The following is a 26,245-nucleotide window of genomic DNA, read 5'->3' as shown; positions in this document are numbered from 1 at the left end:
GAATAGTGAAAGCTATACTAAGAAAGAAAAATGGAGCTGGAGGAATCAGGCTCCCTGACTTTAGACTATACTGTAAAGCTATAGCCATCAAGACTGTATGGTACTGGCATAAAGACAGAAATATAGATCAGTGGAACAGGATAGAAAGCCCAGAATTAAACCCATGCACCTGGTCAACTAATCTATGACAAAGGAGGCAAGAATATACAAAGGGGAAAAGACAGTCCCTTCAATAAGTGGTGCTGGGAAAACTGGACAGCCACATGTGAAAGAATGAAATTTGAATACTTCCTTAACACCATACACAAAAATAAATTTTAAATGGATTAAAGACCTAAATTTAAGACCAGATACTATGAAACTCTTAGAGGAAAACCTAGGCCAAACACTCTTGGACCTAAATCACAGCAATGTCTTCTCTGATCCATCTCATAGAATAATGACAATAAAAACAAAAATAAACAAATGGGACTTAATTAAACTTAAAAGTTTCTGCACAGCAAAGAAAACCTTGAACAAAACAAAAAGACAACCCAGAAAATGAGAGAAAATATTTGCAAATGAATCGACTGACAAGGGATTAATCTCCAAAATTTATAAACACCTCCTACTGCTCAATACCAAAAAACCAAACAACCCCTTCAAAAAATGGCAGAAGATCTAAACGGACAGTTCTCCAAAGAAGACATACAGATGGCCAAAAAAAAAAAAAACAACAACAAAAAAACAACAAAAAAACAAACAAACAAAAAAACACATGAAAAGATGTTCAACATCACTCATTATTAGAGAAGCAAATCGAAACCACTATGAGGTGCCACCTTACACCAGACAGAATGGCCATCATCAAAAGAGTCTACAAACAATAAGTGCTAGAGAGGGTGTGGAGAAAAGGGAACCCTGTTGCATTGTTGGTGGGAATGTAAATTGGTGCAACCATTGTGGAAAACAGTATGGAGATACCTCAGAAAACTAAAAGTAGAATTACCATTTGATACAGCAATCCCACTGCTGGGCATCTAGCCAGAGAAAACCATGACTGGAAAAGATAAATGTACTCCAGTGTTCATTGCAACACTGTATTCAACAGCCAAGACATGGAAACAACCTAAATGTCCATGGACAGAGGAGTGGATTGAGAAGTTGTGCATATACACAATGGAATATTACTTAGTCATTAAAAGGAAAGAAATAACAGCCTTTGCAGCAATATGAATGGACCTAGAAATGATCTTGTTTAGTGAAGTTAGACAGTGAGACACTAACATCATATGCTATCACTCATAGGTGGAATCTGAAAAAAGTGTACAATGAACTTCTTTGCAGAACAGATACTGACTCACAGGCTTTGAAAAACTTGTGGTTTCCAAATGAGACAGGTTAGGGGGATGCACTGGGGGTTTGGCATGGAAATGCTATAAAACTGAGTTGTGATGATCGTTGTACAACCATAAATGTAATAAAATTCACCGAGTAATTAAAAAAAGCTTAAGCAGAAACCATAAATTTTTTTCCCCACTGTACAGCAAGGGGATCAAGTCATCCTTACATGTATACATTACATTTACATTTTTCCCCCACCCTTTGTTCTGTTGCAACATGAGTATCTAGACAAAGTTCTCAATGCTACTCAGCAGGATCTCCTTGTAAATCTCTTCTAAGTTGTGTCTGATAAGCCCAAGCTCCCGATTCCTCCCACTCCCTTCCCCTCCCATCAGGCAGCCACAAGTCTTTTCTCCAAGTCCATGATTTTCTTTTCTGAGGAGTTGTTCATTTGTGCTGGGTATTAGATTCCAGTTACAAGTGATATCATATGATATTTGTCTTTGTCTTTCTGACTCATTTCACTGGTGTATGAGAATCTCTAGTTCCATCCATGTTGCTGCAAATGGCATTATGTCATTCTTTTTTATGGCTGAGTAGTATTCCATTGTGTATATATACCACCTCTTCCAAATCCAATCATCTGTGGATGGACATTTAGGTTGTTTCCATGTCCTGGCTATTGTGAATAGTGCTGCAATGAACATGCGGGTGCATGTGTCCCTTTTAAGTAGAGTTTTGTCCCGATAGATGCCCAAGAGTGGGATTGTGGGGTCATATGGAAGTTCTATGTATAGATTTCTAAGGTATCTCCAAACTGTTCTCCATAGTGGCTGTACCAGCTTACATTCCCACCAACAGTGCAGGAGGGTTCCCTTTTCTCCACAGCCCCTCCAGCACTTGTTATTTGTGGATTTATTAATGATGGCCATTCTGACTGGTGTGAGGTGGTATCTCATGGTAGTTTTGATTTGCCTTTCTCTTATGATCAGCGATGTTGAACATTTTTTCATGTGTTTGCTGGCCATCTGTTTATCTTCTTTGGAGAAATGTCTATTCAGGTCTTTTGCCCATTTTTCCATTGATTGATTGGCTTTTTTGCTGTTGGGTTGTATAAGTTGTTTATATATTCTAGAGATTAAGCCCTTGTCAGTTGCATCATTTGAAACTATTTTCTCCCATTCTGAAAGTTGTCTTTTTGTTTTCTTTTGGGTTTCCTTTGCTGTGCAAAAAGCTTTTCAATTTGATGAGGTCCCATGGGTTTATTTTTGTTCTAATTTCTATTGCTTTGGGATACTGACCTGAGAAAATATTCATGATGTTGATGTCAGAGAGTGTTTTGCCTATGTTTTCTTCTAGGAGTTTGATGGTGTCCTGTCATATATTTAAGTCTTTCAGCCATTTTGAGTTTATTTTTGTGCATGGTGTGAGGGTGTGTTCTAATTTCATTGCTTTGCATGCAGCTGTCCAGGTTTCCCAGCAATGCTTGCTGAATAGACTTTCTTTTTCCCATTTTATGTTCTTACCTCCCTTGTCAAAGATTAATTGACCATAGGTGTCAGGGTTTATTTCTGGGTTCTCTATTCTGTTCCATTGATCTGTCTGTCTGTTTTGATACCAGTACCACACTGTTTTGATGACTGTGGCTTTGTAGTATTTCTTGAAGTCTGGGAGAGTGATGCCTCCTGCTTGGTTTTTGTTTCTCAGGATTGCTTTGGCGATTCTGGGTCTTTTGTGGTTCCATATAAATGTTTGGATTGTTTGTTCTAGTTCTGTGAAAAATGTCATGGGTAATTTGATAGGGATTGCATTGAATCTGTAGATTGCTTTGGGTAGTATGGCCATTTGTACAATATTGATTTTCCCAATCCAGGAACATGGAATGTCTTTCCATTTCTTTACATCTTCTTTGATTTCTTTGATTAAAGTTTTATAGTTCTCGGCATATAGGTCCTTTACCTATTTGGTCAGGTGTATTCCGAGGTATTTGATTTTGTGAGGTGCAATTTGAAAAGGTATCATATTTTTGTATTCCTTTTCTAATATTTCATTGCTGGTATACAGAAATGCAACTGACTTCTGAATGTTAATCTTATATCCTGCTACTTTGCTGAATTTATTAATCAGTTCAAGGAGTTTTGGGGTTGAGTCCTTAGGGTTTCCTATGTATAGTATCATGTTATCTACATACAGTGACCGTTTTATCTCTTGTCTTCCTATATGGATGCCTTTTATTTCTTTTGTTTGTCTAATTGCTGTGGCTAGGACTTCCAAAACTACGTTGAAGAGCAGTGGTGAGAGTGGGCATCCCTGTCTTGTTCCAGATTTGAGTGAGAAGGCTTTCAGTTTTTCCCCATTGAGTATGATACTTGCTGTGGGTTTATCGTAAATGGCTTTGATTATATTCAGGAATGTTCCCGCTATACCCACTTTGGCGAGGGTTTTGATCATGAATGGATGTTGGACTTTGTCAAATGCTTTTTCTGCGTCTATTGAGATGATCATATGATTTTTGATTTTTTTTTTTGTTAATGTGGTGTATGATGCTGATTGATTTGCATATGTTGAACCATCCTTGTGAACCTGGGATGAACCCAACCTGGTCATGGTGTATAATTTTTTTGATATGTTGTTGGGTTTGGTTGGGTAAGATTTTGTTGAGAATTTTTGCATCGATATTCATCAATGATACTGGGCGATAGTTTTCTTTTTTGGTGGTATCTCTGTCTGGTTTTGGAATGAGGTGATGGTGGCCTCATAGAATGTCTTTGGGAGTATTCCTTCTTCTTCAACCTTTTGAAAGAGTTTAAGGAGGATGGGCACCAGTTCCTCTTTATATGTTTGATAGAATTTGCGTGTGAAGCCATTTGGTCCTGTACTTTTATTTATAGGGAGTGTTTTTATGATGTCTTCAATTTCGTTTCTAGTGATGGGTCTGTTCAGTTGGTCTGTTTCTTCTTGATTCAATTTTAGCAGGCTGTAAGATTCTAGAAACTTGTCCATTTCTTCCAGATTGTCAAACTTGTTGCCATATAGTTGTTCATAGTATTCTCTTATGGTTTTTTTGTATTTCTGCTGTATCCGTTGTGATTTCTCCTTTTTCATTTATAATTTTGGTTATTTGGGTTCTTTCTCTCCTCTTTTTAGTGAGTCTGGCCAGGGGTTTGTCCATTTTGTTCACCTTTTCAAAGAACCAGCTCTTGGTCTTATTAATTTTCTCTATTGTTTTTTGAGTCTCTATTTTATGGATTTCTTCTTTGATCTTTATAATTTCCTTTCTTCTGCTGACTTCAGGTCTTTTTTGTTTTTCTTTTTCTAATTCGTTTAGGTGGAGGGTTAAGTTGTCAATTTGGGATCTTTCTTCTTTTTTGAGAAAGGCCTGTATCGCTGTAAATTTCCCTCTGAGCACTGCTTTTGCAGCATCCCATAGATTTTGAGAGATTGTGTCTTCATTATCATTAGTTTCAAGGTAGTTTTTAATTTCCTTCTTGATTTCCTCATTGACCCATTGGTTTTTTAGTAGCATGTTGTTTAGTCTCCATGTAGTAGGTTTTTTCTCTTTGCTTTTCCCGTGGTTGATTTCTAATTTCATGGCATTGTGGTCAGAGAAGATACTTGAGATAATTTCTATGCTCCTAAATTTATTGAGATTCGCTTTGTGTCCCAATATGTGGTCGATTGTTGAGAATGTTCCATGAGCATTTGAGAAGAATGTGTATTCTGCTTTTTTTGGATGTAGTGTCCTGAAGATATCAATGAAGTCTACCTTTTCTATTGTTTCCTTTAGGATGTCTGTTGCTTTATTGGTTTTCTGTCTAGAGGATCTGTCCATTGATGTGAGGGGGGTATTAAGGTCTCCTACTATGATTGTATTCTCATCAATATCTCCCTTTATGTCTGTTAATATTTGTTGTATGTATCTGGGTGCTCCTATATTTGGGGCATATATATTGACAATAGTAACATCCTTTCCTTGGATGGATCCCTTAATCATTAAGTAGTGTCCTTCTTTGTCTTTCTTTATGTCTTTTGTTTTAAAGTCTATTTTGTCTGATATGAGTGTTGCAACTCCTGCTTTTCTGTCATGTCTGTTGGCATGAAATATTTTTCCCCACCCTTTCACTTTCAATCTATATGTATCCTTTGTCTTAAGGTGAGTTTCTTGTAGGCAGCATATTGAAGGTTTTTGCCTTTTTATCCACTCAGCTACTCTGTGTCTTTTGATTGGGGCATTCAGTCCATTGACATTTAAAGTGATAATTGATAGATGATTATTTATTGCCATTTTGAACCTCGTGTTCCAGTTGATTCTATGGTTGTCCATTCTTCCTTTCTTTTTTTTTTTTTTGGTTGGATGGTCTCCTGTTATTATCTGCTTGAGTGTTTGTTTTTTTTTTTCATTTTTTGCAAATGCAATATTTGGTTTTGGCTTGTGGTTGCCCTGTTTTTTAAGTATGCTAACCCCTTCCTATAATTGTGTGTTTTAGCCTGGTGGTCCTGTAAGTTCAAACACTTCATTACTATATTAAAAATTAGTAAGAGATACATACAAACAAACAAAAAGGGTCTATTTATTTCCTAACATCCCTTGCCCACATTTTATGATTTTGATGACTCTTTTTTCTTTTTTTCTTTTTAATTTTATTTTGTTTGAAGCATGTTCATGATTAAATCTGTATGCTGGCTTATTTGAGTGACTGCTCTCTGATTGTGGTTTCCTCAGTCCTAGTTCTTCCTCTTCTTCTTTTTTTTCTTTTCTTTTCTTTTTCTTCCCTTTCCTTCCTTTCTTTTTGGTTTAGAGAAGCCCTTTCAATATTTCTTTTAGCCTGGGTTTTGTGTTGCTGTATTCTTTTAGTTTTTGTTTGTTGGTAAAAAATTTTTTTTAAACTTTTGTGTGTCAAAAGACACTGTCATTTGATAGTGAAAAAACAACCCATGGAATGGGGAAAATATTTATAAATCATCTCTCTGAGAAGGGATTAATATCCAGATAAAAAAGAACTCCTACAACTTTACAAACAAACCTAACCCAGTTCAAAAATGGAGGAAAGACATGAGTAGACATTTCTTCATACAAGACATACAAATGGCCAGAGATCCCATTGTAGCTCAGTGGTTAACAAACCTGACTAGTATCCATGAGGACACGTATTCTATCCCTGGCCTTGCTCAGTGGGTTAAGGATCTGGTGTTGCCATGAGCTGTGGTGTAGGCCAGCAGCTATAGCTCCGATTTGACCCCTAGCCTGAGAACTGTGGGTGCTGCCCTAAAAAGACAGAAGACAAAATATATATCTATACACACACACACACACACATTTATACACATGGCCAAACAGCACATGAAAAATGGCCAAACAGCACATGAAAAGATGCTCAACATCATTCGTCATTAGGAAAATACAAATCAAAACTGCAAAGAGATTTTACTTCACATCCACAGAAGGCTATTATCAAAAAAAAAAAAAAAAAAGGAAAATAATGTGTTTTTGAGAATGTGGAAAAATTAGAATCCTGTTCATTGCTAGTGGAAATGTAAAATGATGCAGCTGCTGTGGAAAATGTTTCATGGTTCTTTGAAACATTAAAAAGTATTTCCATATGACCTAACAATTCTACTCTGAGGTATACATCCAAAAGAAATATGATGTGTTATGGAAACTGACTAAATTCCAAAACTTACTAGCTCTCCCCTGTGATCAGAGAAATCATCCGTATCTGTTCTGTTGGTTACCTGTCCTCATCCCTGCTAACCCTGACTCACCGTTCAGCTCCACCTCTGAGGAAGCATGGTGGGTATGAAGAGCTTTTGATCACACAGTTTCTAGAAATGAGTTCTGAAGAATTGGTCTTCTCAGCCCCTTCTAGCCTGCTTTAAACTAGAGAGAGGGCACTGACACTGTGATCTCAAACTGCTTTCCCCAATCATCTTTTCATTATTTCTTGAAGAAAATTTTATTGAACACTTATTCTGTGTAGAGCTGTGGGAAATATCTGGAGCTCCTTTTTCTAGCTGTGAAACCCACTGATTTGGGTTGCTTCCCTTTTCAGAGGTTTCTTTTTCCTTATCCATGCCTGGAGGACACCCCTGCCCTTGTTCTGAACATCACTGTTAGTTACATTTTTCTGTCTTTTACAAACATCTATCACTCCCATAGGGAGTATCAAACGAAGGCACAAAAGAGTAATTTACATTTAATTTGCAGGATAAGATGGTTTTAACCTATCAGGAGGGCTGCAGGCTTATCCTTATAGAATGAACTGAGGGAGAGGAGTTTCCTAGATGCTTCACCTTCCCTATTTCTTCCCTAGCTCAGTGTGGAGTTAGGGTGTATCTTGCATACACACAAATTCCATGCTGCGTACATATGCTTACAGATGCTTCTCTTATTCTCATGGTTACAGCAGTATATTAGTTTTCTATTATTGTGTAACAGATTATCACAAATGTAGTTTAAAACAACACATTATTTATTATCTCATAGTCTCTGTGGGTCAGGAGTCCAGCTTGGTCCCCTGCTTATGGTCTTGCAAAGCTACAGTCAAAGCGTTGGCAGGGCTGCGTTCTAATCTGGGGGCTTGAGTGGCGAGTGGGGAGGAATCGTCCAAGTTCACTCAGGTTGTTGACAGAATCAATTGCTTTGCATTTGTAGGACTGAGAGCCCCAGCTTCTTGCTGGCTGTCAGCTGGAGGCTACTCTCAACATTCAAGTCCACCTACAGTTCCTAGAGACCACTGCAGTTCTTTGCCACATGGGCTCTCCCTCTATGGCCACTTCATTCAGCCAGAAAGTAGTCTCTAAAGTGAGTATGTGAGAAGATAGTCTTATATAATATAATACAATCATGTGCATGACATCCTGTCACCTTTGCTGTGTTCTGTTGAGTAGAATCAGATTACATGTCCACCTACGCTTAGGAGGATGGGATTACCTGGAACAGGAACACCAGGAAGTGGGAATCGTGAGGGGAAGCCACTTCAGCGACTGTCTCTGCAAACTACCAAGGAAAGGTTAAGGTTGTTATCTGCTCCCATTTCTTCTATTTCCTTCAACCAGATGGGCCTATTCTACTTTGATGTTTCACTGTTACTTACCATCTCCTGCCCCTTGAGGGTTTTCCAAACCCTCTTCAAGAACCACAGATTCTTCAGCATTCATATTGTCCCTATGATAATATTTTCTCTTTTCTTCTGTGATAAGAATAAAGAAAACCCCAGTGCCATCTATTAGCTGAAGCAATCAGTAAGCATAATTTGGGGGGGTCTCTTTAATTGATTTTCTTTTTCTTTTTAAAAGTTATATTTTATTCTATTTAGGGCTGCACCTGTGGTATATGGAAGTTCCTGGACAAGGGGTTGAATTGGTGCTGCATTGGCCGGCCTACACCACAGCCACAGCAACACCAAATCCAAGCTGCATCCGAGCTGCATTACTTGCAGCAATGCTGGATCTTTAACCCATGAGCGAGGGCAGGGATCAAACCTGCATCCTCAGGGACACTGTGTCAGGTTCTTAATCTGCTGAGCCACAATTGAAACTCCTTGATTTCCTTTTTAACCAGAGTGTCTCTCTTGGAACTTCATCCAGCACAGAGAAAGTCAGTTTTTGTGTTTTTTTTTTTTTTTTTTTTTTTTTTCCACCAGCCACTTGTTTTCAACCACTTCTATAACCACTGTTGAGGGAGGCAAACCACCATGGGCCTTTAGTATTCCTGAATGTTCTTACTGAGTATGCCAGGAAAATAAGGCCCTGACTGTTCTCCAGGCCATTTCTCAGGATTGTATTTGCAATAAGTGCTCTTAACAGATAAGGCAACCTCTGCTCCTGTACAAAGATTAGGCTTGCTTCCTCTTATAAAAGCAGTGAACCTCCAAACCTCAGCGTTCCTCTTTGGTAACATAGCCCACTGTATGTGTAGGCATCTATCATAGGTCCTGTGCCACCCCCATGGCACTTGGTAGACATGGGAACTGATACAAAAAACCATGCTAAAAGTCTTGCTATGGCTGTGTGATGAGAAATAAGATCCTTTATATCTTACCCAAGGGTCTTGTATTTTCTGCCAGTATTCATGGAACCGCAACAGGATAGCTGCTTAACTTACAAATAGAGTAAAAGGGAGTTCGCCTTGTGGCTCAGTGTCCATGAGGATGTGGGTTCCATCCCTGGCCTCCCTCGGTGTGTTGAGGATGAGGCGTTGCTGCAAGCTGCAGCTTAGGTCTTGGATGCAGCTCAGATCAGAGTTGCTGTGGCTGTGGTGTAGGCTGGCAGCTACAGTTCCCATTTGACCTCTAGCCTGGGAACTTCCATTTGTCACAAGCACGGCCTTAAAATGTGAAAAAATTAAAAATTAAAAAAACCAAATAGAGTAAAAATTCACATCCTTCACAGTCCTTGACAGTCCTTATATCTTGTTTTCCTAGATGTTAAAGCTGATTTTATTAACTTTGCAAGCACCTCCTTCACATATCTTGGAGCTTGCAGCCCTGAACACAGCCCCTCTCTTTGTCCTCAGGCCAGCCTGGATGTAGACGATAAGGAAGGGGACTCAGAGACTCGGATGGCTGCTCATCTGTGATATGAGTATCCACCTAAGGGTTCCAGTCTGTTGGGTGAAGGTTTGGGCTTGGTGAACTCTGGGGGGACCTAGGTAGTTGACAGGCTCCGGGGTGGCTGAGGGTGAGGGAGGTCCTGGTGCCAAGGGTCGGGGTAAGGGAGGCGACATGGCTCACTTCAGCTTTCCCAGTGCTGATGAGCTCAGGGTGAACACATCCTATCACCAGACCAACTCTGGAGCCAGGCGAAGAGGTGTGCTACCTGTCCCCCACCCCCACTCAACCCCAGTGTTGGCAGGCATGTCACCTCTTTGGGACAGGCACACGGGCAGGCTCTGGGGTGGAGGTTCTAGGTGTGGGTGTTGCAGGCTCTGGAACCCCTACGTTGGGAAGTGGCCACATTCCCTTCAGCTCGAGGCCCATGTGTTCCCGCCTGGTGGGGGTTCCAGGGCAACAGATGCTCCCGGCTTGGCAGGCGGGAGCTGGGAGGGGTATGGCAGGAATTGGAGCTCGGAGGCTGGGCTGGTCCTAGAACAGGGCTTGGGGTGAGTTGGGCCCTTGTAAGCATGTATGTGTAACAAAGTCAAGGGCCTGGGTGCCTTGGTGCTCGTGGGTTCCCAGCTGAGCACTGAACCCTCCAGGGACTAGGTGCCTTGATGCCTGTGCAGCTGTCACTGAGGGAGCCCCTGGGTTCCTGGACTGCAGATGACCTGTCACCTCCGTAATTGTGTGATCTGTGTGCACCTGGTGCAGTTGCAGGCATTACTCAGTGTGTGGCTGCCTAGGGTCAGGGTTAGAGTTAGGACTGTGCTTGGAACGGCATTGACGAGGTGGTGACAGATCGGAGGTAGATAGTGGTAGGCACAGGGTCATGTAAAGGTTTTCTTTGGTAAAACGCACCAGTGTTACCTTGAGAGAGTGTGTCTGTCTGGTTTCCTCTTCCTTTGGACTGTGTTTCTGCTGCGTTGCAGAGGCTGAGGGTCAGGCCCCTGCAGTAAACCGGGGACGCTTCTAAGGATGGGAATGGGTGTGTAGGTGAAGGGTGGGGCTGCCGAGGAGGGCAGTGGCCTCACCTGCTGACCTTGACTTGTCTTTGAAAGCACCCAGTCAAGTAGTTGAGACCAGGGCCGTGCACGTGGGAGAGAAGTTACAAGGCAGAGTTGAGAGGCAGATAAATCGGCCTGGTCTGAGGCGGCCTAGGAGGCTTCCTGGAAGAGCTGAGCTTTGAAGGATGGATTTGGAATGGATCTGTGTTTGTGGGTCTGCAGGAGGGGCTGTGTCTGTGGGCATGAGTGCCCTGCCAGAGTCTGCTGGGGCATGTCTGACGCCGGGTGTTGCGAGTCTATGGAGGTGTGTCTCCTGACCATGTCTCTGGTACGCTGGGTTCGCTTCTGAGTAGCATTGCTGAATTCAAGCCCTGTTGATGCAACCGTGTGGCTGGGTGTCGGTATCCATGTGTCTCTGACTGTGTGTGAGCCTGTGGCCTCTCACTTTACCCTGCCCCTCTCCCCTGACGCACCCCAGCTGCCAGCACTATTTACCGCAAGGGATTCTTCCTTTCCCTTCCCGCTGTCTGGATTCCCATGTGGCCGGCTGCCTGCCCAGGGCCCTGCCCCCGAGGCCTCTGTATTGGTCTTGACCTTGGGATTGATACACTCTGGAAAGCCCCCAATATGCTCTGCCTGGCCGTGAACCCAAAGAAGTTACAGTGTGTGTGTGTTGGGGGGGGGGCAGAAGAGGGGGGCAGTTGGCAGCAGGCACCCCTCCTTCTGGAAACAGAGGTCTCCTTCTGGCCCCTTCTCAGGCCCCTCTCCTCTCCCTAAGCTGTCCTCCATCCAGATCAAGTATCCAGGGTCTTGGCCTCACTGTCTCTGTGGATGGGAACGGACAGTCCTCTACAAGCCCAGCCGGACATGTGAGGGGCCTGGTCCTGTGTGTCCCCCCCGGACATGTGAGGGGCCTGGTCCTCTGTGTCCCCCAGCACCTCATATGCCTGTGTGGTGCTCACTCCTCATGTCCCTGCCTGCACTCAAGGCTGCCCTCCCTTCTTTCCTCTCCCTGCAGTGGACCCAGGGGCCATTCTTGTCCTTCATTCTAAGCCAGTGCAGGCGCATGCGGTGGGCCCCTGTGTCCAGGTGGAGCCATAGTGAGGAGCAGAGGCTCAGCCCCTCTCGCAGGTTGCAGGAAGCAGTGTCTCCATGGGGTTTGTCCCTGCGCCCATCCTGTGTTGGTTGCCGTCCTGTGTGTAAAAAAATGAAGCAGCCATGGTCCTTGTTAGCTGGGACTTAGTGTTTAACAGGAGAAGTGATTTTGTGGAGAAGCCATTCTCTCCCACTGCAGGGAGTCGGTGGCTGAAATTCTCCCTGTAGAATTCCGTGCAGAGACCAAGAGAAGGGCTCCAGAAGGTCAGAGCCCCGACCTCTTCATTTTGCCCTGAAATACGGTATCTTGGAGGGCGGAGGCCAAGTCCAAAGTTCCCAAGCAAGCGTTGCTATATTCCAGGCATCTCCCAGCAATTCTAGAGTGGTACGTACATAGTTGAGTTTGTGTCCCGCCATGAGAGTTTTCATTCTGATTTTGCGTCTGGAGCCTGGGGGTGCTGGAAGGTGAGCACAAGCTGGGGTCATAGGATGGGATGAGCGAGGCTTCATCCCTCTGTGACATCCTGCGTGAGTCAGAGGCTCTGATCTTGTCTTCTCTCGGCTCTTGATTTTGCTGAGAAATGAGAATCCTGAAGGTCTTGGTTCTGGCTCATCCTCCACCCCCAGCCCTTTGTCACAGGGCTTGGTCAGCAGCATAGGCCAGCGCTGGTGGGGCAGGTAGGATCCGTGGGAAGGACCCACTCCCCCTAAGGCAGGATATGTGCACAGTAACCTTGGCCTCCCACCTGACGCTGCTGTGACCCTTCTGAGTCAATTCCCCTCATTCCAGGCCCCCCTCTCATCTTGCTCTGTGGCTCTCTGCCCAGCTCCCACGAGGCAGGGAGGATGTGGCTGTCATGAGACCTCCTGTGATCTTTGGGGATGCTTTAGCAAAACAGTGGAGGGTGTGGCCCACCTGGCAGGGGCCTTGTGCTTCCTCACCCCGGGGGCCACAACGGATGGGACTGGACTCCCATCCGTTAGGCACAGAACCACCATTCAGAGGAGGGTCAGTCCTGCTTCTTTGCATGGTGGCTTTTCTGCAACCTGCTAGCAGTGGCCACATTGTGCCAAGTGCTGTGTCCTAACAGAGGAAGAGCCCTGCCCCCACTTCCTGGTTTGATGTATGTTGAGCCAACCTACATACATCCTTAGGGATCAGTGAGTCAGTGGCACCCCACAGCCTCCCGTTCCCCATCATGAGGAAGCTGTAGCACTTTGTGCCCGTGCTTCAGCTTTTGCCTCCTGTTTGGTTGGTCAGAAGGTGGGACTGTAGAGATGTTACCTTCAGAAGGATGAGGTCCCATCCCTCAGGGCAGCCTCTTTGTCTTTCTGTTTCCCAGTTCTCTCCTCCTGAGCCTACACATCCCCAGTCCCTAGCTGGACATTAGGAGCCCACATGTGCAGTGTCTGTCTCTAGCCACATGCACAGAGCTATGTGCATCTGGAGCATTTCTGCAGTCTTTCTTGCTGTTCCAGTCTCCCAAGAGCACCTTTTTCACACCCATGATCAGTAGCTCAACTGCACTGGATAGCCTGAGTCTTTGCCCACACTCTTACTTGTGACAGTAGCCTTTCTTGTAACACACAAAGTCTTACCCCTTTAATGCTTCCTCCTCTCTCCTAACCACCAGCCAAGTGTCTGCTCTTTTTCCAAGGCCATCACCTGGACTTGGCTCCCATCCCCTCATCTCTGTACCACCCGTGGCTCCAGCAGTTCTTTCCTTGCTCCTCTGCATCATCAGTTTATCTGTCCTCAACTGCATTATTTATGTTAACCTCTGACATGTTATGGCTCACCTTTAAAAAAGTGGGACCCTCTTTGGGTCTCACTTCCTCTTACAGCTCTATCTCCATTTGTCTGCACCTGTGTGGAATACATCTCCTTGAAGGAATTAATTATACTTGCGGTCACTATTTGCTCTCCTTTCATTCTTCCTTGAGTCAATTCTAGTCATGCCTTCATCTCCATCTCAAAGCCATGGGTCATCTCTGCGACGCTAAATTTAGTGGTAAAAACTGTCCTCATCTTATTTGGCCAACTCACAATTTTTCATGCAGTTAATCACTTTTTCCTTACGATATTTTCCTCACTTGACTTCCAGTATGCCATGCTCTTCTGGATTTCCTCCTTTCTCTCTGGCTTCTGCTTCTCAGTATCCTCTGCTCCTCTTTTCCCCTCCAACTTCTTTATGTTGGAATGCCCCACAGCCCCGTTCTTAGATCCCTCCTTCATTTATACTCATTCCTTTGGTGACCTTATCCGTCTCAAGGTTTTACATACCTTTTTCTATGTAGCCAGTACTCTCCCTGAGCACCAAAAGACTTCTGTGTTGAGATCACACTGTATGGTCTTAGGAAAAGGAAAGTGATTAATTATGAAACTACTGCAGTAACCACGGTAGCAGAGGAGGTGAGAAGGGGTCATATTCTGGATCCATTTTGAAGGGAGGAACAGCAGGACTTACTGATGGATCAAGGGAAGACTGTTAGAAACAAAAGTCAAGGGTGATAGCAACATTTTTGGCCTGAACAACTGGCAAGAGAAAGGTACCAATGTGGGAAATACTGTGATTGGAGCAGGTGTGGTATATGTGACTGGGTGGTGGTGGGACAGGGACTCAGGGGTTCACTTTTGAGATAAACACTGCACATCCAGGTGTATATTTTGATTAGGCAATTTGTGCATGTGACACTGTCTACCTCATAAGATAGCGATCTCCGTGGAGATAGGACCTGTGTCCCGGTGACTGTTATGTGTGGCATAATTTTTGGCACACAGTTCTCAGATGTTTTCATTGTTGAATGGAGATGCCTCTCAGGTCATTTTTATTTTGACCCCTTTATATGACCCTATAGTCCTCATCATCAGCTAAGTACTTCCTCTTGTGGAAGGACCTCACATACCCTAGTACTCATCACACTGATAGAGTAATTCATCTGCCCTCTCAGTCCAGAATTTGGATTCAAGTATCATTAAGGTATTGCTATCACCAGCTACTGTTCTAAGCCCTGGGGATATGAGACATTATTGTAATTATTCACGAAAGAAAGGATGAGAAACAACTATAAGCAGAGGCAGTAAAAATAGAGGAAAAGGGCCAACTTGATATCAACATTAGCACTTGGCGACTGACTTGTTGTTTGGTCTGAGTGAAAAAGTAGATGTGTGGTGACATCCATTCCCTGACTTTAGAAAACAGTTTGGTGTGGTGGAGGGTGTTTGGAAAGTTTGAATTAATTTGCATTGTCTTTGGTACAAGATGGATTTTCCCCTGGCTATTGGCTGCACAATTGGAAACCAGAGGTAAGGCCAGAGCAGAGGGGTGGCTTTGGGGATCACCCAAAGCATTTGGGGAGCATTTGAGGATAGTAAGTGAGGTTTGGGGTCTAGATGTAGTTATCCACTTTTCTCAGATGAAGAAACTGTGGCTCAGAAATGCTAAGTAACTTGTCAAATGCTAGAGTTAACTCTGATGATTTTTCCACATTCCATCCTTGTGACCTTGACCTTAAAAATCTGTATCCTCGCCAAGGGTCACACATTTGGCCTGAAAAATTATAAAAAGATGTGCTTTAGGATTTTGTAATGTTTTCCTTGTGTTGTAGTTTTGCTGCCCTTTGTTCATGTTTATCATCGTTCTCTGAAATTATTCTCTGGCCACTTTAGCCAGAACTTTCTTTCCAAAGGAAAAAGGGTGACCCAAATCTTTTACTTGTACTTAACTTACATTGAGTGGAACAAGCATAGCCTGAGCTATGCTCTTCTGCCATGGCCTCCTTAGGGGTCAGGGGTTCTAGTCTTCCTTCCAGAGAGACCAATTCCTGTGCCAACCCAGTTAACAGGAGAGGGTCCACTCATGCCTTTTCAAGGGGTCAAGGGAATATGAGTATTATGGCCACTAAGAGCTTCATTCTGCGGCCAGGGCCGCTGCTGGTGGTGGATCACCTATCTGGTGATGGTGCTGTGTGTGGGGGTGGAATGCAGCTGACTGAACAGCAGGGAAGAGGCCTAGGAATGTCTCAGAATGGCAGGTTATTCGAGAGGCTTCCTAAAACAGTCTTTAGGAGGAACTTTTTTTTTTTTTCCTTTTTAGGGCCGTACCCATAGCATATGGAAGTTCCCAGGCTAGGGGTCCAATTGGAGCTACAGTTGCCAGCCTATACTACAGCCATAGCAACATGGGATCTTAGCTGTGTCTGTGACCTACACCACAGCTGATGGCAATGCCAGATCGCTGACCCACTGAGTTAGGCCTGGATACTAGTCAGATTCGTTTCTGCTGAGCCACAACAGGAACTTCCTGGAGGAACTTCATTTAGTCTGTTTGAGGGAACATGTAGACAACATATAGTTTGGAGGGGCTTGCATTTCTTAGCAGCTGCTTACAGATCTCAGCTTGCCTCTACGCCTTCCTCTTGGGTTTCTCCATTTCATTCTGGGGGTTTCAGAGAATTTCACATATGCACATTAATGATAAACTGATGTTTCTCTGAAATAGCCAGTTATTGGACATCTTTAGAGAGAGGTAAAGGGGCCACAGGACCTCTTAAGTTCTGAGCATTTTGTCAGTTAAAACTCGTATGTGGCATTAAATTCTAGATTCCTGGCCACTTTCTGTATCTAGTTAATGGGACTGGACACTTTCCAAAAGCCTTATTTTCTTTTGGCAATCAAGATGGTTCTGGTGCTTTCTGAAATGCAGTGGGACATAATGAAGAAGTGGGGAAGGATGACCAGGAACCAAGGCTAGCTTATGTGATGAGCTGGCTAGCTTATGTGATACAGCCTTTGGATTGGGAGAAGACAGGAGTCATCTGAGGGGAAGGCACCAGGAAAATCCTTGGAGGGGATGCAGCTGATTGAGTTTAGCACCATCTAATATACATGAAATATACATAAATATACATATATAAAAATATAAATGAATCTTCAGGGAGGCAAGGCTGGTATAAAGGAGGAAAGTAGAGAAGGATCCCAGGTGTAGGTGGCGTAGAAAAGAGACACAACACAGGGCAGAGGACAGGCTGCTGGCAGTAAGTCGACTACCTTGGATATGTTTAGAAAATCCCTTGTGCTTGTGCTTCTTTTCCAGAAGCTTCAGTGCTAATAAGCTCACACTATGGGCAAGCAGAATGAAGCTGAGATTGACTCATCAACTTCCTCCAAAAGTACTTGTACCTTGGGTTGCCTTCCTGATTGTAAGCTCCTTTGAGTGCAAAGCAAATTGGCCTTTCTCCCTTACATGCCCAGTTTTGGAACATGTCAGCTTCTATCCCAGGTACTCAGACCCCTGCCGAGGTCCAGCTCCAGCAGCCAGGGTGTTCCTGCGGGGATGGATGGTGTCGGTGAATGCACACGGAAACAGCCTCTTTGTCCCTTCTTTCAGGGCGATGGACTGCTCTAATTTTATTAGCATAGGTAGCAGTTTATATAGACAGCTTAATTGTAACTTACATCACAGTGCTTAGATCATATTTTTAAAGGTTAAACTTTTAGATTACATGGTACAGTAGATATACGTTGTGTTCTAAGGATTTTAATTAAAACCAATGGATACAATACATCATGTAAAACTATAATGGGTACAAAACATCATGTGGAAAAAACATTGTATGAAAATAAGGCGATTTGGTACAAGACGTTTTGTGGTTACTTTTAGCAAGCACCACCCATTATTGTTTTAAGCTAATCTTTAACAACTAGAAAGGTCACAAGCACAAGAATTTGACATTTACAAAAATTCATTTTTTAGATTAAAGCTTGGGGTACTAACTTCAAAGCGTTATGGTCAGGAGATAGTATGAGAAAATATTTTTTATATCAAAGCAACTTAATTTCCTAAAACTTAAAAGCCTCCTACAAAATTCATTAAAAGCAAAATTATTATGTTTTTCCATCAAGAATAAAGTATGTATAACCTATTCTAACCTATTGTACATTCCATAATTACCTAACTCTAAAACCTATTCTTACTTGTAACAAACTAATGAATACTTTGTTTTTACCTACATTAGATATGAATAGGGGGAATTCCACCAAGGTGAAGCTCTTATTATTTTATTACTGTTCCAATTTTTTGTTGTTCCAATTTTATTGAGTCACAAAACAATATAGGAAAACAACAAAGAATAACAAATAACAAACAAATAACAGGAAAGACTAAATAATAAGTAAATAACAGAAAAGACCGATTTTTCCAAGAAGTGATTTTTATTCTGGCACTGTTGTGCAAAGCCTTCATTTTGTTATTATTGCTGGTGTTGTCAGGTTAGCAGGTGAGCCTCATTGTTTTTAGAACTTGCCCTTAGAACTGTGCTGCTGGGTAAGCCCTTTTCCCTCGGGTAGGCTTTTTTTCCTCGGTTAGGAACCCTGCCTTTGGAACTGTGCCATCAGGCTAGTTCCCTTCCTCAGCCTCCTGCATCTCCTTGGCTCCCCGCAGACCCCGTCTACATTCTTTCCCTCTCTGCCTATCCTTGGATTGAGGGATAAGCCCCTCTCAATGTCCAACTGTGACCTTTTTTCCAGGTGTCATCCCATGCACTTGATAGGAAGTGGAGGTGGGATATAGGAAGAGAGCCACAGCAGCCTACCAGGTGAGTTCTCCAGAAAGATCTAACCGATAACCAATAGGGAGCACAGAGAGGAGGGCCTGTCATTTGCTTTTGACATTTGATTATGTCATCTTGCTTTCTCTGCTCTTGCCTTCTGGAACAGCTCTTTTTGGATATTGGATTTCCTTCCTCTCCTGGTTTCTCTTTCTTTGTGCTTTTCTTTCTGGAAGACTTCACAGGTCTATCTTCCAAACTCTATATTGTTTACTTTTTTAAACTTCTTCTATCTGCTTTTTAATTTCTAAGAGCTTATTTTTGCTCTACAAATGTTCCTTATTGATAGCACCTTGTTCTTGTTTCATGGCTGCAATAGTTTTGTCTATCTCTCTCAATATATTAATGATAGTTTTTTTCCCTTTGCATGGAAGTTCTATGTCCCTAAGTTGATACTTTTTGTTTTATTTGGTCTCCATTTTCCATGTTAGAACCTTTCCACAAAAATCCAGTGATCTTTTGATTGTTCAGGGGAGCTAAAATCCTAGCTGAAAGCTCTGAGTAATGGGAGTGACTTGCCATCTTTGAACTTTACAGTAGGGTGCTGGGGGCAGGGTGCATTTCTTAGAAAGAGGTCTTTCCTCTCAGGTGGTCAATACTCCAGGGGAAAGTTTTTCAGTTTCTGGAAGATGAGGGCCCCAGTGTCCTGAAAGCTGAGTTATGGGTAGTTTTATCTTTTAGCACTAAGCACTCAGATTACACACTGTCACTTAATAACTCCTCTGCTTTTTTGGATAGTAACAGTTGCGCCTAGCATTGCCCCAGTCTAGCATCCCTCTGCTTTCCTCCAGAAAATACATCTCCAGACTTTGATTAGAGTAGTAGTGGCATAGCATGGGAGAATAATACTTCAGGATAAGACTACTCATCAAACTTTCACCCCACCTTCCCTTACCTCCAGTTCTAGAGGTACCTGCTTCTGCCAGTTCCTAAGCCTTTTGGGAAATCCACAATGTAAACCTAGATTGCTCTTAGCTTTCCCCCACTACTGGCTTAGGATTCAGCTTTCTTAGGTTCTTAACTCAGTTCTAAGTTTTCCATCTACTCTCCAGCATCATAATTGTTCCTGTTGTCTTCTGCCTTTTTGGGTCTGTATCTATAAAAGAAAAAAAAATCCATCTGACTCTAGGTTAAATGGGATTTTAGACAGGAGAAAAATGATATGCCTTCTAAGTCCAGAAAACAGTCAATTATTTCTGACTCTTAACCCAGTTATCTTCAATCTTTATACTTTTCTTCCTTTCTCAGTCCTTATAAGGACTCCATTTACAACTTTCTAACATTCAGGCCCCCATTTCCACTCTAGACAATATTCTATCCTATATGACACCCCAACTTTGTATCCATTGAAATACCAAGAATATACATGGTACGTCAATAAACTTACCTCCAAGTGAATGCTCCCCCCTCCCCAGGTAATCTGGTAAATTTCAGGAGTTTGGTCACACATTGGTGGTAGTACCCTGGGCCCTGAACAAGACCAGTGCAATCAAGGTGCTTCAAAACTTGTTCTTTTTTGACTGAGGGTGACCAAAGTGCCAGATACTATTGCAAACCCTTTCCATATATTAACTCATTTAGTCTTTATAACCACTCCATGAGAAGGAAACTGTTATCACCCCTGTTTTACTAGTGAAGAAGCTGGGGTATGCAGAGGTTAAGCCCCTTGTTTAGTTACTCACTGGAAGGTACCTGAGGCCAGGTTCAAACCAGGCAGGCTGGCTGCAGAGCTCAGACCCACAGCCACATTTTAGTGTGGCTAAATCCTGTCTCTTACTTACCTCCCTTGGCTATTGCACACATGTGTCTCTTTGTGTATGTGCCTGCAGAAACTCTGCAAAGCCTGCCTTAAACAGTTAATTCTTTGATTACCTGCCTGCTCAACTGTGTACAGCAGAGGGGAGGCAGCAGCAGACAATAGGGGAAGATCAGGGCATAAGGGTAGTAAGCATGCTGACCTGTTAGAAAGGGTGCTACACAAATGAGAGCAGGCAGCCTCATCCTTTGAGGGGTTGGGAGGGTAAATTTCCTGAAGGAAGTGATATTTAAACTAAAATAGAGGATGAACAATAGTTAGTTAGACAGGGTGGAGGGGTGCAGAGGGGCAAGGATGGGTGTCAGAGAAAGGGACTAACTCCTGAGGTCCTGAGGTTGGCTGAGCACATCCTGATAATTTTCTATGAAAGCCTCACTATTCCTGGCCATCATACCCCAAGCTGGTCAGTTGGTGGAGACAAATGGGTTTACTCCAGCACCACACACCATGTGTTCATTCTTTTCTGCCCTCAGCCAGAGTCCCAAGCCGGTGTTTTAGAGGCATGGTTTCATGTACGCACATCTTAGAACTAAAATTACTTCATGGATGCCTGCTGCAAAGCTGAAGAAAACACCCAGAAGGCCAAAGCAGGTATATTTTATTGAATTTATAATGCAGAAAATATGTGTAGTTCCTTAGACATTTGAATTGCTATAAAAATTACACTTTATGGGATAATTATTAATGGTTTGAAGAGAAGCAGTATAAATGAAATACAACTGATACTATGAAAATGTAAAGCAGGTAAGTAAAAAATCATAAAATAGTTATTCAGTATTCAGAGGCCTACTTAATATACACATATGAAATTTCTTACACACATATACAATAAAAGCCCATGAAAACCATCACTCTGAAGCTGATCACTGCACAAATATGAAAATAAATCTTTAACCTTCATTTTGTCTTCAGCAAGAGGGTAGTGCGGTTTGGCTTTATGCAAATCACATTATTAAATCATACTTATTAAATAATCAAATGTCACATATGTATATAAAGCAGCAAGTGGAAAAAAATTGTGAAATGCATGAGGCTAAGAGTTAACAGTGAGAAATGTCTCCATAGCCAGCATTCTTTTCTATGATGAAACTAAAATATTATCCAGTGTGTCAGGATATGTAAAAAGAAGTGTAGTAGAATTGTGATCTTAAAAGTTCTCAAAGGAAAAATTGAGACAAGATGAACTACTGGCATAGAACTATGCAAATATATCAAATTAAGTATAAGTTAAAAATGTTAGATATTTTTTTGTTCTTACCAAAAATATACTTTAAATTTGAGAACACTTTCACAGAATCAAATGTTGGTAGTAATCTTCATTTCCTAGCAAGTCATCTCAAAAAGCTGTAAGTAGCTTTTCTTTAAATAAGATTGCTAACCAGAGCTATAAGTCCCTAATTTGGATTTTGGTTCAAATAGTTAAAGATGACTGCTTTGTCTGTCAGAGGTGCCCATGTAATCTAATCAATTTGAGTATACTGGCTGTACAATCCAGAAGCAAAGACCAAGATAACACTTCTATATCAAAGGTAAACTCTTATATACAGATTGTAAGACAAATATAGACACTTTGGGGGAAAATAAATAAAGACAACACAATAACATGTGTAATAATACAGTTTTGTGCAATTGCACCAAACACCTAAACGTAAGTACCATATGTTACCATTCTAACCTGGGCTCCATAGAGGCCACCTAGGCAAACAGCAGTGGCAGACCTTTTATCTCACCATGGCACAAATATAACCACCATACTCCGGTTCAGTTTGATAATTCCCCACCAGCAAGGCATTCTTTTTGGTAAAAAAAATGTAAACATTTTTCCTGGGACCAAGAAACAGGAAACAGGAATCTGTGGTAGAGTTGTTGAGGATAGAACCAACTTTCCAGTAAGGGGAAAAAACCCAAAAAAACCCCAGAAAACCACCAGATCTCATCAGTAGAGAGAAGGCACATTTTGAAAAGTTAAATGAACATTGTGGCTGTTTACAATCTCTGTATAACATACCTGGCCAATTTTCATTTTTTATTTATTTTTTTTACTTTTTTGTCTTTTTAGGGCCGCATCTGTGGCACATGGAGGTTCCCAGGCTAGGGGTCTAATTGGACCTATAGCTGCCGGCCTATGCCACAGCCATAGCAACGCAGGATTTGAACTGTGTCTGTGACCTACACCACAGCTCACGGCAACATCAGATCCTTAATCCACTGAGTGAGGCCAAGGATCAAACCTGCAACTTCATGGTTCGTAGTTGGATTCATTTCCACTGCACCATGATGGGAACTCCCAATTTTCATTTTAAAAGAAAGCTTGGAGAATGTAAGGTCTGGTCATAAAAATCATAAACAGAAGAAAATTGCTACGTAGAATTGTTTTAATTCAACAAAAGGGATGTTTTTAACTTACATAGTACAATTAATAGAGCTATCATTTAAGTTGTTTCAGCAAACTTCTTGGGGCCTGGCCCTATGAACCAAAGTTCAGATCTCTGGTTGAGAAGAACTTAGTTGGTTCAGGTCACTGAAAACCAAAAGCAAAATCCAAAATCAGGCCTTGGTGACCCATCTGGGGTCAGGAGTTGCCATCTTTGGCTCTGGGAGACGTTTGAGTGGGGAAGTCTGGGAGGCAGCATAGCTTCTAGAAGAGGAAGACCCACCAGGCTGCTGGTGAGGATGAGGCACACTCATTTCAGACGAAGGACTCTGACTTACCTGTCCCCTGACCACAATTCCTCTTCAAAAGCATTGGTTTTCTAAAACTACACATAACATTTCTTTCACAGTTCATTCTTTTAGGAAGTGAATGCTGGCAACCAGGGAGTTGGGGGATTTGCATTATATTGGAGATTATGCTCTTAAACCATGAGGAGGTTTGAGGACGCATATTTTCATTTGGCAAAATGTTAAACTGTTCTAAGTAGGAAAGTATTTTTTAATGAGATATAATTCACATAACAAAATCCACCATTTAAAGTATACAATTCAGTGGGTTTTAGTATATGCACAAAGTTGTGCAATGTCACCACAATGTGATTCCAGAACATTCTCATCATTCCCCAAAGAAACCATATACCCATTATATTCATTCCTAGTTCCTCCCTTTCACCAGCCCCCAGCAGTCACTTGCTGGTATTTTTTTTTTTTTTTAAGTGAGGTGTGAAACTTTTCCTGGGCATGTAGCATGTGGCTTTATATATTTTCATTAGAATTTTTAACACTGAATTCAAGCCATAGACTTTATAAGTATTCTGAGATAATAAAATATCCCCTTTAAATACAAACTATTTTCCCCCCAAATGTTTTCTTTCTTTATACATAAAAACTAGATTTTTCTGTCTATACTTGAGCTTAAAACATGACTACTTTTTTTCTTGCCATTAAATTCTCTTCTTGTACAAGAAGTGAGAAACGTCAATACTCCAATATTGAAAAAGTACAAATGACCAGAGTCCTTACTTGTTTTTTTTGGCCACACCTATGGCACGCAGAAGTTCCAGGGCCAGGGATCAAACTGCCACCACAGCAGCAACCTGAGCCACTAGCAGTAACAATGCTAGATCTTTAACCTGCTGAGCCACCAGGGAACTCCATAAAGTTATACATGGATTTTCTTTCTTTTTCTGTGCCTGTGGCATGCAGAAGTTCCCAAGATCAAACCTGTGCCACAATAGTGACCAGAGCCAGAGTCCTTATTAATTGTGGGCCATCAAGCTCTCCTTCACACTGCTTCAAGGACTACAGAGCTGAGGGCCAAGGCCTGAAAGGCCAAGCCGATATGTTTTACAGATGAGAAAACGGATCTAATGTGGGTTGGTGACATGACTGCAGGCTAGTTGACAGCAAAGCTAGGATGGTAAACCTTTTTGGTAGCTTGTAGTATTGAATATTGGAAGTAAATGTCATAGGGTATCTACCGTATTAATCTAATCAATGTCTTTGAATTTCTTCTCTATCTTTGATCTAGAGCATGTGATTTTTTTAAACCACTTTAAAAACATTTACATGTTATCTGTTAAGGCTTTGTAAAGACAAGATAGGTTATTTAACCAGGGGACCCGAATCATTCATTGAAACAGCAAAAAAAGAGCTGACGTTCTGGAGGGACCCAAGAGCATGGCTGAGATCTGCTACACTGTATCTCTCATCCGACAGTGTCCATAGGATGCACCACTCTATGGAAGAAGCAAACAAGTCATGTACATCCAGTACTCTGGGAATGCAGGCTTCCCGGGGGCCAAGGATGTTTTGGATTTAACCATTGCAACAGTTTTTCATCTGGGTTGACTTTCTGGAACTAGTGCCACTCAGATTGGTAATGGATTTGCTGTCATGCTCATCAGTTCTTTTTTTCACTTCCCTGGAGGGAGGAAGGGAGAGAGAGAAAGAAAGAAAGAAAGAAAGGATTACTGAGGTAAACTGAACCATAAACAACTCTGTAGAAATAAAATCGCACTGCTGAGCACTTGCTGTATGCCATCCAGTGTTCTAAATGCTTTGTAGGTGTTGACTTCTTTAAACCTCACAACAATGATTTTGCTGTGCTCCATTTCATATGTGAGGAGACAAAAGCAAAAAAAGTTAAGAAATTTCCCTTAGGTCACACAGCTGGAGAAGTGGCAGGGGCTGGCACTCCCACCACACAGATGGGCTCTAGCACCTGCATTCTGATCATCAGGCCACACGCTCCTGCTTGCACATACGGACACGTGCCCAGGTGCATACACATGTGCACACACTCACACTCATGCACACAGACCACTCTTGCTCTCTCCTGTGGTTTTGCAGGGTTTTCTAGTCTGCCACATGCACAGCTCACTCCTTAGGACTCTGGAACCTGGCTACCACCCCCAGCTCATGCTTAACATTAACAGAAGCAATGACGACTTTATAACAATTCTGTAATTATGCATGATCATGGAGATAACAGCAGATGGAAGTTCCCAAGCCAGGGACTGAGCCTATGCCACAGCAGTGACCTAGCTACAGCAGTGACAATGCCAGATCCTTAACCCACTAAGCCACCAGGGAACTCCTGAGCTGCCATTTATGAAGCCCAGGTTGCTCACTGGAGAGAGGCCAGCAGAGAGATGCCACAGGGAGGAGCACCATGGTGGCAGATATCCAGACCGAGCCACAGCCCATGTCCATCTGACCACAGACACATGAGGCACTCAAGGGAGAGCAGTCAGGGGACTCTCCAGTGAGATTCAATCAATTCTGCTAACTTCAGAAAATAAAAAGTGGTGTTGTTCTAGGCGACTATACTTTGGGTTTTGTTACAGAGTGGTAGATCCTGGGAATTGGCATATTCCCAATACAGCAATGCGGTTCAATAGAAATAGAATTATAATTCGTATATGAAATTTAAAGTTTTTTAGCAGCCATACTGAAATGTAAAGAGAAATAGGTGAAATTAATTTTATTATTTTCTTTAACTCACTTTTGCAAAAATATTATTTCAGCATGTTACAAAAAATATTAATGAGGTATTTTAAAATTTTTATACTGTCTTAAAACCCGTATTTAGGAGTTCCTGTTGTGGCTCAGTGGGTTAAGAACCCAACAGAGTGTCCATGAGGATGAGGGTTTGATCCCTGGCCTTGTTTAGTGGGTTAAGGATCTGGAGTTGCTATGGCTGTGGTGTTGGCTGGCAGCTGCAGCTCTGATTCAACCCCTACCTGGAACCTCCACATGCTGCAGGTATGGCTGTAAAAAGAAAAAAATATCCAGTATTTAATACATCCAGTACATCTCAGCTTGGATAAGCCACATAGCTAGTGGCTACCAAACTGGTCAGCACA

General features: G+C 42.3%; 2 protein-coding genes across 24 annotated transcripts in view; one reads left to right on the top strand and one right to left on the bottom strand.

The window, feature by feature from the left end:
• The window catches only part of LOC146399449 (uncharacterized), a 149,214-nt gene that overhangs the window by 65,942 nt on the left and 57,027 nt on the right, over positions 1-26,245 (top strand). For 5 of the 23 annotated variants that reach the window (XM_084979922.1, XM_084979911.1, XM_084979910.1 and 2 more), the window contains 2 exons: positions 18,549-18,616; positions 20,918-21,035. The gene's annotated coding sequence lies outside the window, so the exon portion shown is untranslated. Of the gene's footprint in view, positions 1-7,975; positions 8,126-8,211; positions 8,340-18,548; positions 18,617-20,917; positions 24,907-26,245 lie in introns of those variants that run through there. The other 18 variants (XM_084979918.1, XM_084979907.1, XM_084979914.1 and 15 more) reach the window with 17 other exon arrangements.
• The window catches only part of RASEF (RAS and EF-hand domain containing), an 85,753-nt gene continuing 80,533 nt past the window's right edge, over positions 21,026-26,245 (bottom strand). Inside the window, exon 17 of the mRNA XM_021064670.2 lies at positions 21,026-24,801. Coding sequence (XP_020920329.2) covers positions 24,696-24,801 — 106 coding nt within the window. The 3' untranslated portion in view covers positions 21,026-24,695. The remainder of the gene's footprint in view (positions 24,802-26,245) is intronic.

Source organism: Sus scrofa, chromosome 10, assembly GCF_054392235.1.
Source record: "Sus scrofa isolate SSC_HxYL_T2T_F1_AM1 chromosome 10, Sscrofa_HxYL_maternal_Yorkshire_Landrace_v2.0, whole genome shotgun sequence".
In the NCBI taxonomy this organism is placed as follows: Eukaryota; Metazoa; Chordata; class Mammalia; order Artiodactyla; family Suidae; genus Sus; species Sus scrofa.
Note: the sequence above shows the minus strand (reverse complement) of the source record. Positions and strands in the feature narration are given on the sequence as shown.